General features: G+C 39.3%; 1 protein-coding gene across 2 annotated transcripts in view; it reads left to right on the forward strand.

The window, feature by feature from the left end:
• The window catches only part of FBXW4 (F-box and WD repeat domain containing 4), a 92875-nt gene that overhangs the window by 68302 nt on the left and 6042 nt on the right, over positions 1-18531 (forward strand). For both annotated transcript variants that reach the window (XM_044437105.1, XM_044437115.1), the window contains one exon: positions 513-578. In XM_044437105.1, coding sequence (XP_044293040.1) covers positions 513-578 — 66 coding nt within the window. The remainder of the gene's footprint in view (positions 1-512; positions 579-18531) is intronic.

Consider the following 18531-nt stretch of genomic DNA (forward strand, 5'->3'; position numbering starts at 1 on the left):
ATGCCACATGATTATACAGAGGCTTATCTCATAGAGGAAGCCTCTTCATATTTTCACTTATTCTGATACAAATTGAAGAGTATAATTTTCTATCAGGGTTTTTTCTGCATGAGGCTTTTATTTTGTACTCATCATTTCTCAGTCATGGTTGTTTATGGTTGTTTTAAATGATGTTGTGACCCTCCAGTTTCAATTCTGTTTTTAAGAGCACTTGCACAGGGTTTTTTTTTTTTGTTTGTTTGTTTTTGTTTTGGAGTGGAAGTAATGTAGTTCTTTTTCTCCTGAAAGAAAGCACAAGTCCCTTCTAGTATAATTCCATTATTCTGCTAAACCACATTGCCACCTAGAGGTTATTTAGCAAAAGAAAAACTCTTTGTGTGGTATGCCGTCTTAATTCTGCAACAAAATCAGAAGTAGATATGACAAGTTATCGGCTTAATCTGGAAAAGTTCCTAGATGTGTATTTGCTAGTGTTTAGATGGCTAATGTTTGTTTTCTTTCTTGATTGACAGTTCATTTGTGACAGGAACAGCATGCTGTGGACATACTTCACCTTTGAGAATCTGGGACTTGGGAAGGTAAGAATCTCCTACACTGGTGTGCTGAGCAATAGAAGATTTTTTTCTGTGGAATGCCCGCCTGTAGAAACTTGGTGATCTAGCTGTAGTAACGAGTCAATGTTTACCAATAACAAAGAAGTAGATGAGATGGCAAGCCATCTCTGTGCATTGAACTCTAGACCTAACTCCAGACCTATTAGTGATGTTTATGTTATTGTTCATAACATGCTCATCAACTACTGAATGTATTTCCGCGCCTTGTCAATGCATTTTCCTTCTTCAATCTGTTGTTCTATATAGTTGAGATACGTTTCCTAAATTTTAATCAAAGCTTGCCTTCTGACAACTTAAACATATTTTCTTGCCTGCTTTAGTGGCAAGGAAGACCAATTTGCCTCCATATTTTCTTTCTTACTACGGAGTAGGCAATCTACTATGGGATTTATTATCTTGGTAACTATTTATCCTTTATCTGTAAGAATCCCAGAACACCATCAGTCACAGCAGTAACACTCCAGTGTGATACAAATCATGGCAAACTAAAAGGCTGAAAAGCCCTAGCAAATAAAAAGGCTTTCACCTGGCCAAGAAAACAAAATGAAAAAACAAAGAGAGCTTCAGGTGAACCTCCTTGGGCAGGGAATTCCAAAGGGCCCTCTCCCTGATTAACAGACACCTTACTTTCAGATATGGGATGACTTGTGGCTTTAGGGCCTCAGAGACTAGAGCTTTCTAGGTTGAATTCAAGACATTAAATTGTGCTAGGAACCTGAGTGGGAGATAGTATAGCTTTTAAAAAGATGGTTTTCTATGTGTCTAGTCCTATTAATAAGAGTATCACTGTATTTAGGATTCACTGTTGTTTCCTAACAGTACTGAAATGCACACCTGTGTACAGTACAGTAGTCTAAAAGAAATGCTATTAGGGCATGGTTAACTGCACCCCATTGTCTGTCCAGGAGGGTTGGCAACTTGGCATTTTAGCTAGTATAAGGTGCTTCATGCCATAGGGTTCACGTAGGCCTCCAAATATAGGGTAGCAAAATTAATTGGACCCTACAACATTGCTGCCTTTTTCCTTCCTGTCCCATCTCTCTCTCACACACACATACCTCTTGTGGAAACTTATCTAGGCATCAGAGAGGTGAGTTAACTTATTTGTGACCAGCTAAGTGAAGAATGAAAGGCGCATGCTTCATTTTTAAGGTTGCTCGCTAGCACTATTATCAGAAGGAAAACTCACAGGAGAGGACCATTTTAAGAGATCCTTCCAGAATTGGTTGATAAAGTTTATTCCCTTTATCTAGAGGGAATATATGAACATTTTTCTGAGACCTTAAATCTGAATTCAGATGTGTATAGTTTTGATGAGACCCAAAGCGGTTCTTTACAAATTCTGTCTGTAAGTTAGTGTGCAGTCACTTAAATATCACCAATTAATATTATCCCATCAATCAGTTTTTCTTTGGTATTTCTGAGATGGGACTTGCATAGCTGCAAACTTCTTTTAATGAGCTGTAATGTCCCTCCAGTCATACTCCCCTACCCATTGGAATGTTTCCTCCTTGTTCTGTTCTGGTATCCTATGTAACCAGTGGGTTGTTGTCATCTTTGTTCTACCTCTGTCAAATTATTAACTATTGGTATAATTTCATTAGTCATTAGTCCAGGTTACTTAGTGGTCTTGTCTTTAATCAGTACTATTGAAACTATATGCATCAATTGATAATTCTATACCATGCATAATAGTTTATTGTGGCCATTTAAACTGTAAAAAAAGTAAATGAGATGTTTTGTGGCTTTCTCAGTCTCTCAAATATGTGAGTCAATGAACGGAGTTAGATGGACCATGGAATGTGTGTATAATCAGATCTGAACCGTTACATAGTCATGAAAACACAGTAAGATTTTAGCCAAGGTGCTATCCGCTTACTGCATTTCACCATCAGTTAAAAGTGTGATTTCCATTGTGAGGTTCACAACTTTTGCATTTCTTAAACTGAAGTGCTGAATGTGGAATGCAGTGAAGATAAGCATAATGTAGTTCCTGCTTTTAAACTAAAGAAGGAATGATTTTCAGCTCTGTTTCCTTTCTAACCTGTCCTCCTTGTTCATGAACTTGTCCAGGGTTACCTCAAATAGGAACACATGAGGCAAGTGAGAAGTGGCTATGTTACCTTTTCTGCTTTCCCCAAGTAAGCTTCTACAGATGATAAAGCTATGTAGAAAATAGGATTAAGGTAATGAATGGACAGGATGGAGTTTGATCTTTCAATAAGGCAAAAGCCTAACTGACAGGTAAAGCTAAAGCCTGGAATCATCCAGCCAATGTGATGCTACCTACAGTGGCTGCTGAGTGTCATGGATTCCTCCCTTTTTGCTCATTGTACTGGAATGCATTGTGCCACTGGGCTGCCCCTCTTAGGCCTCACTCATGGGAAAGAACGGAATTGACACAAATGTCTAACAAATAACAAACGTCTAACACTTTATTTGTAAGTTCATAGTTGGTATGGCACTGCACATAAGAAGTCATGCACAATGTATATAGAACATTTACAGAGGTCATGGATAAAAAAAATGTATCTGTCTACTTTTTTCCACCATTCCTTGCTGGGATATTTATGTTTTCGTTATTACTTGCATTGCTTTCTCCTTCCAAGGCTTATTCTTTGTGCATTTGTGTTCTTTTCTGAGCCTGCTGGTATAGCCTTAACACTGTCCAAAGAAGTCTCTGCATTAATAGCTTCAAACATTCACCCTGTGCAGACTTTGCTTCACTTGCTGTATTCTAGACTAGGGTACACTGTGGTAAGGCAACAACTTACCAGTACCCTCCAATTACTATGCAAGAAATAAGACAGGGTTATATGCTAATTGGGCTTGTGGTGCTAAGGTTTATACATTCCCAGAAAGAAAGAGCATACCATCTGATGATTGCCTTATTTTGGAACATTTAAATGAAAGTGTACTGTGTGGCTTAAAGTCCTAAATATTCTCTTTATAGCCCTTCTGCTCCTGGATGTTGTGCCACCTCATTGCTGGTCTTTGCTTCTTCCTCTCCCCAAGAAGCCCTTTCCTTCAGCTGCCCAAATCTCCCTTTCTCCCTTCTCTATACCTCTGTTACTCAGGCTTCTTAACTCATGTCCTCCTTTCTCCTTAGCCCCCATTGCCATATACATTATACTCTTGTTGACAAGCTTACTTTTCTGCTTCAGCAGCTTCAGGTAGATAAAAAGCAACCTTACCCAGATAATTTGTTCCGTTCCACACTCAAGTCTTTCTCTTTTACCCTCAGAGGTCTGCAAAAGCCATAGAGCCCTCTTGGCTGCTCAGTCTGTAAGCCTTAGTAGAGATTCAAAAACAGTACTGCAGGAATATTCCAGGCATCTTTGTACTAAATTCTATTGGGGTGGCTTGAGGAAGTGATCTCATTCCCTTAGTCTCATTCCCTACTATGATGAAATGTTGGCCTTACTGTGGCAAATAGATTTTCCTGTCTTACAAATTATATGCCTTCTGCTTATATTTGCTCTACATTTTTGAGCTGAACTATGGTTGTCCTTTAGGTGCTTTTTTCCCATAGAGGTTTTGGGGTCTCTTTCCTTCTTATCCATTGGTACAAGGAATTGGAACATGCTACAAAATGACACCAAACATGTAGCTTCTGTTTGTAGCTTCATTTGGTTGGTGATGGAATAACCTTTGCTTTTCTTTGACCTTGTGTTTCTAACACTTTGAATGTGTGAAAAGCTATGTTACGCTGTTTGGATACCAAGCACCACAAGAATCTTAAGGGAGGTTGGATGGCTCCCACACTCAGAAGGAAGAGAAACATATGCTGTTCTGAAAGTTAGTGTTTAGCTACTTGTGTTCATCACTACTTGTGAGGAAATGTTGCATTAGGCTTAGTGTCTCAGGTCCTTACTTTGCCACTGATATCCATGCGAGACCTTTGCAACTTTCTGTGAGTTCACTTTCTCTTATCTGTTCAAAAAAATACAAAACAGGGAAGTTGTTCAGAAGAAAGCTGGTAGACATGTTTAGATAGGAGTAGGTGCTATTTAGACAACTGCTGTCTAGATAACATCAACCATGCTTTGAGATGCTCAGATACTGAACAGGCCTGATCTAACCCTAATAGAGTTCAGTACAGTATTATAGTTCTACAACATTTCTGGTCTACTTTAAATTGTGTGTGTGTGTGTGTGTGTGTGTGTGTGTGTGTTTAGCTAAAATAGAAAAGCCAAGATGAAGGAAAGCATAAGTATCAGACACTTCTGGGGGAAATCAAGCTAAGAAAACTAATACTTTCCATTCGAGAAAAAAATGTTAATCTGCTAGGAAGCTGGCATGATGATTGTCTATTAGAGTGAACTGTTAAGCAAATTTTGGGTACTAGTCTTATTATTACTTGGAAAAGTATATAATTGTTTTTATGCTACTCACAATTGGTTCATGGATCTTGTTGCAGAGGATGCAATAATGCCTAGCAATATGTCAGGGAACTTCAATAGTAATCTGACAAATGTATTAATGATGGGAATTATGACGCTTCCTTCTGCAGGCCAACTCTAAAGAGAGGCTGGTGATAAACGGATGAAAGTTGTGGAGTATATATGTATTTGGATTGTTGTAAACTGCTCAGAGAGTTTTGGCTATAGGGCAGTATAGAAAACAACAACAACAACAACACACTTTCATTCATGTGCTTTTCCCCTTCCCTTTTAAATTGCTCTGTGATTGTAGAACAGAATATTGGCATAAGTAGACCATTCATTTGATCCACTGAGGCTTTTCTTAAGTTCTAATATGCACCTTGAACCATGATTCAGGAGAGACCTTGTGAAGACAAGTCATATTTAGCTGTATTATCATAAATTAGCTATATTTAGTTCAACTGTCATTCTCTCTCTCCCCCTTCTTCTAAATCAGCTTTTTCTTAAAAGTACTTGTGAAGGCTTTAAAAAAAGAGAACCCTTTAATTTTTCCTCTTTAGTTCTCGATCTTTTTAACTCTTTGAAATTCCATCATGCCATCCCTGACAACAAGCTGACACCTTTGCTATTCCCCGCTTCTTATTCCTTATAGCAACAGATGTTGAAATTTTGTATCCCTTTTATCTGCCCCTCTTTAACCTCTTCCTGTAATTAGGTTCCCCTTGTTAGCAGTACAGAGTGGGCTGGTCTGCTACCTACCCTGCCTTTTGAGCCATTGTGTCTGAGCACATGTGGTTTTGGGTTGTTTGGAAAAGACTGTTCCCCCTTAGGTAATAATGATGGGCGGATGGACAGAGATTGTGGCCTTTTTTGTTGTTCTTCATTTATCTTTGCCAAAGGAAGAAGAAAAAAGGAGGAGGGTTGAGAAGAACATGTGAAGGGGAAACCAGAGACCCTCACATCTCATCCCATTGGGTTTCCTATTCCTTTGCTATATAGTGCCCTTTTATTCTCCTTCAGGTGTTCAAGCCAGATCACTTTTTTCTTGTCTTCACATACTTCACAGATTTTTAAAAAGTGTATTTGTATGTGTACATGAAATATATGAGCATTTTACATATCATAATTGAGAATTAAGTAACATACAAGCCAATATATGGAAAACTCATTTGTGCTAAACACATGTGTGAAGTTCCCCTGCAGTTGGATTTCCCTGTTACTAAAGCACTGTCAGAGACTATACAAGTGACTCCCCTTCTTCGATGCAAACCGTAATGTGGTGAGGGTTTTAGAGAGTGTCAGGGAAGTTCAGACCAGTGCCACTAGGAGGCCAGACTGTCTAATCAGGCTGGTCTTCTAGCAGGGTCACCCAAGATGGAAAGGTCAAAGCAGAGACACCAGACTAAAGATGTATCCACCCTCTTCAAAAGTAATGGTCACATCAGCAGAAGAGAATGGATAATGATGATGGGGTGGAGAAACATCCAAAGAACAGGACAATGTGAAGGATCTTTCACAAAAAACAGTAGTAATGATCAAGCTAACTCTGATTAGTACTACACAGAAGAAGGCAATGGTAAACTACTTGTGCATCTTCTTACCTTGAAAACCCTATGATGAAATAATCCAAAATAAAACTAGTGATAGTGCCAGAAGATGTTATCCCCCTAGGTTCAAAGGCACTGAACAAGATACAAATGAAGATGCAAGATACTTCATTGACTTTGAGCCAGAAGAACTGTGGATTGAAACCAGAGACATTATTAAGGAAAAATACCCAAAAAAAAAAAAAACCCCAAGGAAAAGCTTAAATGGATGACAGAAGAAACATTTACAATGGCTAAGTACATGCAACAAGCAAAAGGTGACAGAAATGAATGAATGCAACTTTTCAGCAACTATCACATAGTGACAAAAAGAAATATTACAATGACTGATGCAAAGAAATCAAAGAGAGGAAAAATGAGAGAACTCTTCCAGAAGATCTGGGAAATCAAAGGAAAATTCAAGCCTTGATTAGGTATGCTGTAAGCGAAACAAGAGCACACATTATCTGACCAGAAGAAAATATAGAGAAGGTGGAAAGAATATGCAGAAGAACTATACAAAGGAGATGAACGGATGATAGCTTCCTTCAAGGAGGATTCCTATGAGGAAGAGCCTGCAATAATAGAAAGTGAAGTAAAAGCTGTTAAAGCACTTGGAAGGAACAAAGCACCAGGAGTAGATGGCATATGATTTGATCTGTTCAAAGCTGCAGAGGCCGAATTGGTCCAAATCCTAACAAGAATATGTCAATAAATATGGAAAACAAAACAATGGCCCACAGACTGGAAACATTCAATGTTCAGTCCACTCCCCAAGAAAGGAAATGAAGAAGAGAGTAGCAGCCATAGGACAATTGCACTAATTTCCCACGCAAGCAAAGTGATGCACAAGGTGTTACAACAAAGAATAATACCGTACATGGACCTAGAAATGCCTGAAGTTCCAGATGGATTCCACAAGGAAGAAGCACTCAAAATCATATTGTAAACCTATATTGGCTCCTGGAGCACACCAAGGAATTTCAGAAGATCAGTCTGTGCTTGATAGACTACAGCAAGGCCTTTAACTATGTGGATCAGGTGAAGCTATTGGTGGTTTTGAAAGAAATGGTTGTACTTCAAGCACTGGATTCTCCTGATGCATTACTTGTATCATGAACAAGAAGCTACGGTTAGGAAAGAATATGGAGAAACAGAATAGTTTCCCATTGGCAAAGGCACCAGACAGGGATGTATTTTATCTCCCTATCTGTTCAGTCCATACCCAAAAAAGATCAGGACAGCTGATCAGGACATACCCAAAAAAGATCAGGACAGGGGAACAAATGAAAATTGACAGAAGAAAAAGCACTAATTTAAGATATGCAGATGATACCATATTACTGACAGAAAACAGCAATGAATTGAAAAGACTTCCAATGAAAGTGAAAGGCGGTGGCAAAAGTAGGATTGAATATTAGAGAAATCATAGCTACAGAATTACAGAACTTTACTGTCAACATTGAAGAAATGGCAATTGTGATTTTACATACTTTGGTTCATTTGTCTGCTGTAAATGTAGACTGTAACTAAGACATTTGAAGAAGGCTGAGACTTGGAAGGGCAGCTATGAAGGAATTAGAAAAGATAACTAAGTGTAAAGATGTTTCACTGGATACCAAGGCCAAGATCACCTGCATGATTGTATTCTTGATCACCATGTATGAATGTGAAAGCTGGGCCTTGATACTAGAGGAGAACTTCATGAATAACCTGAAAAGGCAAACAATGGAGTCCTAGATCAAATCAAACAGATCTTTCCCTGGAAGCAAAAATGGCAAAACTGAGGCTAAAGACAGTCTTGAATTTACCAGCGCTGAGCAAGGCTATCATGCCTAGGACTATTTGGAGAGTTTTCATTCATAGGGTTGCCATGAGTCAGAGAGAAAGTGACAGCATGTAACAACAACATACAAGTGATTCTGATGTTTTCTTGTAAATGTGTGAAGATAGAAAGAATGCATGTGCACCTCTGCTCTGAGGAGAGATCAACAAGCATCACATGAATTTGAAATGTGTATTTCTGCAGTGGGAAATGTATAAGTACACTATATACTACATCAGAGGCATAAGTTGTATCTACTTTGCCACATGTAAAATGCAAGACAGCTCTTAGGACACCTGTTGTATAGGGTGTATGTGTCTTCAACACATATAAACCGAATCCCAGTTGCTGGTTTCTGTTTCTCCACTTCTATCTAATGGAGTTGGAATGCTCCATTTCTCATAACAAAGTGCAAGCTGTGATTCTTTAGACATTTCTTTCTGCTATTTTGTTTATTGTTTTTTATTTTTGCCCAGGCTAGTTGAGTATTCCAATCTGTATGTAAATTGTATCTGTTCTAGTACTACCAAAGGTTTTCAAAGGTGCTGGGTTTACTATATTAAACAATTTCTTCCTTCTGTTCCTCTAGCACCACCATGTATATTTTGCAAATGTGAAAATCTGTGAGGCTGGGAGCTGTCAAATGATAGAAAAATGTGCTTATCTGTAAGGCCCATGTATCAATATTTGGGAGCTTAAATATAACATGCATCATTTATAACCACTTTCAATTTCATAGTATTAATTTAAGGCTAAGTTGTTCTCAGTTTTCTAATATCAGTTGAAGCTTATTCTGATAGCATTTATTTGTAACTGCATAGTTTATAAAGTAATGGAAAGCACAATTTGTATTAGTTTTCTTTATTTTAAATCTAATAAAGATAAATGCAATGAAGAACACTCTTAAGATGGATTTTATGCAAACAGTGCTTCATTATTTGCATAATGATCAGTGTTGACATTGGAGAAATAAACAACTGACTTTTGTGTGATAGTTTATGTCACCCAATAGCCAAAATTCTACTTTGTTGACATTTACTTGTGCAAAGGCAGCCTGTTCAGGGTTCATGTATGATCCTGTGAAAGGTTAAGGCAAGTTCCTATGTAACAAACATAAGGTACAGGTATCTCTTGTAAAATGTTTTAGATCATCATATATGATCTTGTGTTTACCTGTGAACTAAAGCTATATTGTGTTCTTAGCCAAACTTGGAAGCCATACTGGTAAAGAACGGCTGGGATGTAGAGAGAATTATCCTGCCAGTGATCGATAGGCTCTCTGTGACCTGACTGACCAGGTAAAGAGCCTTTAGGGTACTTTAGGATCCAACACTGCTTCTTGAGAAGGTGGTTGGAGTTGTTGCCAAAATTGTCTCCTTTCATCTTCAGCTAATGAGGCCCCCATAACCCCATGAGCCATGCCACTGTAATTTTCAGGCTTAACATCTGCAATGCACTTTATATGTGGCTTCCCTTGAATATGGTTTGGCAGCTTCAAGTGGCATAGAATTGTGATGCATGCCTTCTGTCTGGCATCAGAAGGTTTGCACTTGACTTTTTTTGTACCAGTTATATTGGCTGCTAAATTGCTTCTGGGCCCAATTTTATGGAGTTACATCTAACCTTTAAAACTTCACATGACCCTTGACTCTCATATTTCAAGGACCCTGTGAGGCTGTTGATGTTGTCTTGAGGTATTCTGTTCCAGTTTTGTGGCAGGCACAGCAACTGCTCAGACCAGGGATTCTATGGTGATTGCTTCAAAATTATTCCTCCCAGAAATGGAGAAAAAATTGCACTTTTCAATGTATTTCTGAAACGGGTTGCAAGAACTTCCTTTTCCCTCGTTTCAATGGGATTGAAAAGGATAAAAGGATTTGTTTTATCTCTGATGCTTGTTCTTCATGTTGGTCTTGTTTTAAAAGTGTTTTTATTGTATTCAGTGTAAACTGCTTTGAACATTTGGAAAACTAATATAAAACATTTCAATATATAAATATTAAAATAAGCATTTTCTACATTGATGCTGTTCGTAGAGTTGGCAAGACAATTGCATGTTGCTATTTCTTATCTCCTATTTTTAGTTTCTCTTGCCCTTCCTTCATCAATTTCCTCTAGTATCTTTTTATATTATAAACCATCAGACTGAGACTCTTTTGACTGACTTGTGTAGTGTAAGATCTGTACCTATCTGTATAACACCTAACCACTGATTAAACTTTAATGTTTTCAACAAGAAACGTACATAGATACCTTAGAGGAGTATCAGTTACATGGGCGACCCTTTGAAAGAAGACAAGATACTCGTTTTAAAATCCACCTTTTAATTTATAGATAAAGTGTTCCAATCCATGTTGATTGACTTTACTTTTAACCTAATTAAAAGAACCATAAACAGGTTCATGGCTGTGTGCCATGTATTCATAACATAGCTAGCTCAACGTAAGATGGATTGTAATTTACTGAAATATTAATTTTCCCTATGAGAGGATATGTATGAGAAGAATAAACACATTTTCTACACATTAATGTTTTGTTTTATATAATCAATGGTTGCATCTTTTTTGTTGATGCTAATACTGATATTACTGATCAAGGAATTATGGCCAAAATTTTGGGAGTGCTGTCTGATTCCGAGATCATTTGCAAAAGAACCTTCCCTGTCTAGTCTCCTTGTTGGTTTATGACCAGAGCTTATTTTTTCCCTCTGAAAATTTATGTAGATGATGGGTAACAGAGAAAGTATATGGATATATCTAATGGGTGCTTGAGTCAAGTTAAGATGAATTTGGAAGACAGGGCTTTTTTCAGGTATATTTGGAGGCTAGTCTGACTTGAATGTTGGATACATTTTTAAAGAGTGATGAATAATCAGTTGTGTTTTTGTTTTGCATGTTTGGGTCATTGGCAGATACATTTTTGGATAGTGTCAAGCTTTAATAATTTGGATATGACCCTTACTCATGTACATCCAAAACCTGATGTTTGTATTGATTTCTTATTCCCTCAGTCATTGGCTTTTACGACCTTTACAGAGTACATGATTTCACAATTGTCATCTTTTGCAAACGATATTATCACTGTAGCATTTGTACTACTATTGCTTTTATACATTTTTCACAAGTATGCAGTCCAAGAGGGTAAGAAAAATGAGAAGATTAATTTGGAGTGGCAGATGGGAATAGGAGGCAGAGGACGGAAATGCGGAATAATGCAAGGTGCCCCAGATCTCTTCCCTGGTTTCTTTTTTAAAAGATTCATTGGTCTCCTATAAATAACTGAAATCCTCTGTTTCCTATCTGAGCTTTTGAACCAGAGCCATACACATTGAAGTTTTCAGTCCATCAAATATTCTGTCAAAAGCATTCATACATCATATAAATCTCGTGTTGTCTTGCCCTTTACTGCTTTCATCTTAAATCAGCTACTTTTATTTGGATGTAAGTTTTACTGATTTCAGTGGAACATATTTACAAGTAATTGTGCTTGGGCATCACAGTTTTAACATGTTTTAGGTAGACATGCATTTTCTGTATTAGCTTGGAGTTCATAGTATATAAATAAAGCTTCAGTGTTTATCTTTGGATTCATGACAACTGAATCCTTTTTTGCTCCCCTTCATATGCTTGCATGGCACCTCTGCCACACCGGTAAGAAAATCCTCCAATATATATGAATGGGAGCCTTCTAGCTCTGACAAGCTGCATGCTCATGAATGGAAGGACCATTTTTATTTTCCTCTAGGTGGCAAGGGAATCAACAGGCACTATAAAGAATAAGAGCACCAAAACATGGGATGGGGACAAAAACATATAGCACCCCCTTTTCCAGTTTGGGCTGGCGTAATTAAACAGATGGCTTTATTTTGATTTAGAATTTTCATTTTTTTTCTCTTTTTTCCCATTCCATTCCATTCCATTCTATTCTATTCCTTCCTTCCTTCTTTCCTTTCCTTCCCCCCCCCCCTTTTTTTTTTTTTGGTCTGCTGGCTGAAGACCTCCAATGTGCTGTCTGTTCAAAAGGAAGCTATACAGTGGCTTATTCCCACACAACTCCCTGCCGGTTCTCCTTACTGCCCCCTCCCAATATAAGAGAATTTCCCCCACCTTTGAGGCATTCTTCACATTCTTTGTAGAGAAAGGGGGTTAAACGTCTGAATTTGGGGGTCACCATGTTATACAAATTGCAATCTAATCGTTTTTACAAGAACACACGTGTGCTAAGAAAAAGAATCCTGAACAAGAAAGACAAGGAGACAGACAGCTTGCTTTGTCCTTTCTTTCCCCGAATGTTTCTTGCCATTGTCATATTGCCGTGTCTCTCTCCCGTCTTTGCCTCTGGGAGGGAGAGAGTTGGTTTGATAGTTAAATTGGCCCGTAAAGCAGAAGGGCTTGGTGCCATTTCTGTTTGTTTTCCCAAATAAAAGCCCCAGAGGGGTCTCTTTTGCACTGTTGTGGCTTTATTTGAGGAAACTGGCTTTTTCCCATAGCTAGCATGTCAGTTTATACTCTGAACTTAACCTTACGACAACCCGGATAACAAAAAACTTCAAGCATCCCAGAGCCAGGAAAGGTAAAGAAATTGTATCTCTTTATTGGACTCTTTAAAGTGTGTGTGGGCTAATTCAGAGTTACCAGAAGAAAAGAAGGCAAAGCTTTCTCCATCCCCACCACCAGCACTATCACTGCCACCTCTACTGAAGCTAGGGGCATACTTGACTCCAGATGGCACAGGGAGAATTGGAAGTGAGATGCTGTCCAGAGTTAAGGTTTTTTTTTAAGCCTGTTGGGAAGCCCATTATTGTTGCACCCTAGAGTGCTTTTCACTTTAGTTTATTTATAAATGGTCCAGGAATACATGCTGATAATTAACTTTTAGTTGTGAGTTCATCAAAGCAATTGACTGCTTGCTCATTCTGATCTGCTTCTTGCCAATATTTATTATTTATTTATTTAGTTTTATCCTGCCCTATTAGCCATAAGGCTCCCTGGATGAGTTACAAATAAATATGTGCATTCTTCTTATATTTATTGCCAGCTTATAAACAAAAGCAATTGAATGAACTTCCCCACCCACAACATAGGCACGTGTCACAATAGAGACATACCTTTAAACCTAAAGGTAGGCACACCATAGCCATAGACGAGATTCTGCTTGGCTCACAGACTTTTGTTGTTTCCTGAGAATTCATTTTATTTTAAAATAACAAAAATAACATTATCTTTGTGTTCTCAGTTGTCTTTGAAAAAAGAGTTTTGAACTTAATGTTAGTTAAAATTAAGATGCAGGTGGTACTGAATTTCTGTATTGGTGCTGGAACAATATAGGTCTTGACTTTTGTTCAGTAGAATGTTTGCAGTTGGTTAGAAGAAAGTATATGACAATTGAAAGCCTAACTTTGGTAGTTTTTATCCCTTTTAATTGCCCATGTAATTTTTCTTCTCTGATTGAGGAGCAGGAATCATAAATAAGAATAAGTGCTAAACTTCATCTCCAAAGTTCAGTTAGAAATGTTTTTCTGACCACTGTAATGATTGCACATGAATGATACACAGGGAGTCCTGTGTGGGACTATTGGCTATTGTATATAAATCCAATAAATAAAACACATGTTTAAGTTCATAGGTGTCTTTAACATGTAAGCACATGATAAAATAGCATGGCATGTGTGTTCTTCACATATCCACTAACTCAGGATAGTGGAATTGATAGCCTCTTATTATGGGACTTGAATTAGGAAGAACTGCAGGGAAACTGATATTGTTATATATGTATGAGCCAGATATGTTAGGCAATTATTTTACAATTGTTAAACCCTTGGGAATGGGATAGATGACTTGACTGTGTTAACTTACTTTTAAAAGAATGCTTTTCCTTGAGTGTTTATATCCTAATTTAGATGACAAATCGTTTTCATATAATTTGACTAACATGATGTTGATGAGCAAGAAAAGAATGATCCAATATATAATTACTTTTGTGAGTGCACAGAAGCTCTGGCCCTTAATAGTCAAAAGAAGAAAAAGGAAAGAAAAGTCAAATAAAGGCCTGTCCCTCATGATTCTTCAAATACTTGGAAGGGAGAAAGTGGTGTTTCTCTAAAATGTCTGTAAAATTTTATAAATATTTCTCAGCTTACTACTACTGTGTCCAGGTCATGCTGAATGTTTGGTGTGTGTATACACATTCTGGGTGAAGAAAAAGGAACCTTCCTGCTATTCTGGCCAGTCTGTTTGAACCTTCTCTACTGCAGCTTACTGGGGGAGCAAAATTAAATGCATGTGATATCTATCCAGGAGTCCATGCCAGATGCATCCACTCAAGTAGAATGACCTATTTTGGGAGTGAGACAGGGGGAGTATGACCCTGTGGATACTGCTGGACCTCTCCATATATGAACATATGTTCATATGTTCTATATGGAGTTACACTCCTGCAAAGAAGCAGGTTCATAGCTTGGGGTGCTCCTTGATCCATCTTTGTCACTTGAGACTCAGGTGGATTGGTGGCTCAGAGTGTCTTCTATCAGCTTCGGCTGGTGATCCAGCTGCAGCCATACCTGGGCAGCTGCAGCCATACCTGGCTTCAATAATCCACATTCTAGTAATTTCTAGATTAGATTACTGAAATGCACTCTACATGGGGATAACTTGAAGATGGTTCAGAAGGTGCAGCTGGTGCAGAGTGTGGCAGTCAGATTAATAACTGGGACCAATAGGTTTGAACATATAAGACTGGTTCTGGCCTGCCTGCATTGGGTGCCTGTATCCTTCTGGGCCCAATGTCAGGTACTGGTTTTAACTTATAAAGTCCTACATGTCTTAGGACTGCAATACCTGTCGGAGCACTTCTCCCAGCCCCATCTGTCCAAACATCATGCTCAGCCTCCGCAAACTTCCCCTGAGTGCCACCCCCTAAGTGCTAACCCCATGAAAGGCTTGAAGGGTGGCAACTAGGAGGAGGGCCTTTTTTGTGGTGGCTGTTCATCTTTGGAACCATTTCCCTGCTGCCACCCTCCTGGTGCAAAATTTACCATCATTTTGGTACCAGGTCAAGACCGTACTCTATATGGAAACCTGTAAAGATCTCTTTGTTTTTCCAAGGGTCTGAGGGGATTATCCTGGTGGGGTTTTTTTGTTTGTTTTTGCAGTGTCTTTTTAGTGTATTTTAATATATTTTAAGCTATTTTGAATTCTTTTAACATTGTTGCTTTATGTTATTTGTACTGAATTTTTTAAAAAATACATTGTTGTAAATTGCCCAGAGATCTTCAATTATGGGTCAGTAAAGAGGAGGAGGAGGAGGAGGAGGTGGAGGTGGTGGAGGAGGTGGTGGTGAAGGAGGAGAAGATACTGGCTCCTACACCCAGGCTTTACCCCACATACTTAATACCTCAAAATTCAAATGGACTCACTTCCAGAAATAAGACTCTACAGAGAAGATGTCTCAGAATTTGTTTGGCACTGATGCTAAAAGGAGAAAACCGAAAGCTGTTTCAAGCCTTCCCATACAAACTAGTACAAGTGTGACCCCTCCAGTTTTGTTGTTCTTGAGCAGCTCCTAAAATGGTTGATTGCCTCTTCTTTGGCAGACTTCATGTTGTGTTAGCATCTACTGTAACTTGGAGTTTGAATCTCACCTGTGCTCTTGACTGGGACCCACTTAGTTGCATTTTCCTCAGTTTGTATTCCATTGATTTGCACTGCAGTTATCCTTATTTCTTTTTATCTTTATACATCTGTATATGGACCTATAAAAGTTTTCAAAGAACTTAATGAGGCAGATGAAAATGAGCTACAGCCTATGAAAGCTTATGACACAATACATTTGTTACAAAAGAGGCTGTATTATTGCTACACATGAATATGGCTACTACTTTTGCAATATTTTTTCAACATAAATGACAGGGCTAAGTGTCATATCTAAGCAGAAGAAGTAGAACCATCTCAATCTGCCAGTACACTTGGATTTTACCTTTCTCAGCCTAGAAGATGAGGTGCTAGAGGAGATGTGTCTCAGAAACAAGAGTTTAATGGGTGAAGGAGTATATGTTTGTAAGTGCTAAAGATCTCATGTCAGGATAAAGAGTAAGGTGGGAAGGCTTGTGGGCTCAACTACATAAGGAAAGCTCATTTGCCTTGATAGGTTCTCTCTAGAAATGGCATGTGACAGTGTTAGCATGCTTCCTGATTTCAATAGCTTCATAATGTTTTTCCTGACATGTCTTCTAAACTTCTTGGTGTAGGCTATAGTATAACTGTACCCCAGAAAATTACTTCTACATTATCTCACATGAATAAGGTTTTATGCTTACCTTGTAACATTTTATCACCCTACCCAATATCTAGGTCTCACCAGCTACAATAGGCATGACACTTGCAGCTTCTGTCAACCCTAATTTGCTGCTTTCATTCCCTTCCCTAAACTGTTAGGTGGTACATCATGGTCCAGTTTTCTTTTCTAGCTATGAGTTTAGCGTTCTGTATATGAAGGGAGGCCTGCCTCTCATTCCGTCTTTGATCATGTAAACGTTTTCACCTCCTTGATTCATGTTTTGTAAAGCAGACTGGCTACACTCCTTCCTTGCAAGAGTTAATGTTTCAAGAGCTTGTCCAGCAATTCCTGCCTTGGGAAACACAAAAGTAAGTGCAATAACACAGCACCCCTGGATTCAGGTTTTGGGGGCAGGGGGATAGGGATTAATTCCTGCACTTGGATGTTAAAGCTTGTCCAAGAGGTTTGTCTTGGGGAGAGCATTGCTAGGGCCGACTGGTCTTGTTAAATGGTTGCTAAGGCCCTGGCATTGCGGCCCGACGGAGTGGCCCACAGTCACGGTCACGGAGGGAATTACACAGTCACAAAGAAATTGTTATTCTCCGTAATCTGCTCTTTGGAGAGTGACTGGGGGAGATGGGCCGGCCCCAGCATGCCGCCAGTGCTGTGATCACAGAAGCGTGTTGGCTCTGGCGAGCAGACAAGGCTCACCTTCTGATCTGGGGGACACCAGTGCTGCTGCTGCTAATCTGCTTTCTCAGCAATTTTGCTCCTCTGACACAACGGTGTTTACTTGTTTGAACATCTCCTGGGACTCTATTTCTCCTATTGTGTGGTCTTTATCCCCCCCACCCCCATGGGGCTTTAGCCCAGATTACAGATGGAATTAAGGCCTCTGGCTCGGGTGCCCCAGAAAGACTGATATGGGATCAAGGAGGAGAAAGTAACAAAATAACTGGAAGGAGGGGGAGGTGCTAGTTGCTTTAGGGAATGGAGGCTGCATTGTCCCACAAAGAGAGAGCCAGTGCAGTAGTCTGAAAAGCAGGCGTTCAGTGCTTTGTGTCCAGTTCTGATTAGACCGTTAGGGAGGAGGAGAAGGGCTGGGAACATGTGGGTCTTTAGTAGTTGAATGGGCTTCATTGGATGCTGTTGTCTGAGTGGTAGTGAGAACGGTGGCAGCCTAACTTTCTCTTGTGAGGGAGGTGGGGGCAGGGGGAAGGACAGATGGAGCATGTTCCTCTTCAATTAGGAACGTGTATTAATTAATCAGAGAGCCCTGTGCTAGACAGATCTAGTTGTAATGATGGATTTGTCAGAATATTCAGAATATCTTGTTCCTTGGATGCTTTTATGGCCATTTGGCTTTCACTGTCTCTTGATAAAGTTGTGTTCTCTTTTCTGTCAGTGCATGTACCCACTATATACTATAGGGTAGCCTGTTTATGGCACTTCTGTGATCCATTGTGAGCTTTTCAGTTCTGTCATTAATGTACTGCTCTTTGACATATTGTGCGGCAACTGCTCCAGAAAGCTTTTCAGATTGAGCTATAGCTGTGTGATTGGGCTTCTGTGTAAGGAGCCTTGGATGGTTCTTCTAGAGCAGGGGTCTCAAACTCAACTTACCTGGAGCTGCTGGAAGTAGTCTGGGTGAGGCTGGGCCGCATCAAGTATTCCATCACTGCGGTGGTGGTGGGCCGCTCATCCCACGGCCGGCCCGGGCGCCACCGGCACTTTGAAGGCCACAGCGCCCCTCCCCTGGCAATTGGCCCGCGGGCCACGATTTTGAGACCCCTGCTCTAGAGTGAACTGCTGGATGTTCTGTTTACATGATCCAAATGAACTCAGCC

The sequence above is a fragment of the Varanus komodoensis genome, unplaced genomic scaffold, assembly GCF_004798865.1.
Source record: "Varanus komodoensis strain SLA01 unplaced genomic scaffold, ASM479886v1 scaffold1, whole genome shotgun sequence".
Classification (NCBI taxonomy): Eukaryota; Metazoa; Chordata; class Lepidosauria; order Squamata; family Varanidae; genus Varanus; species Varanus komodoensis.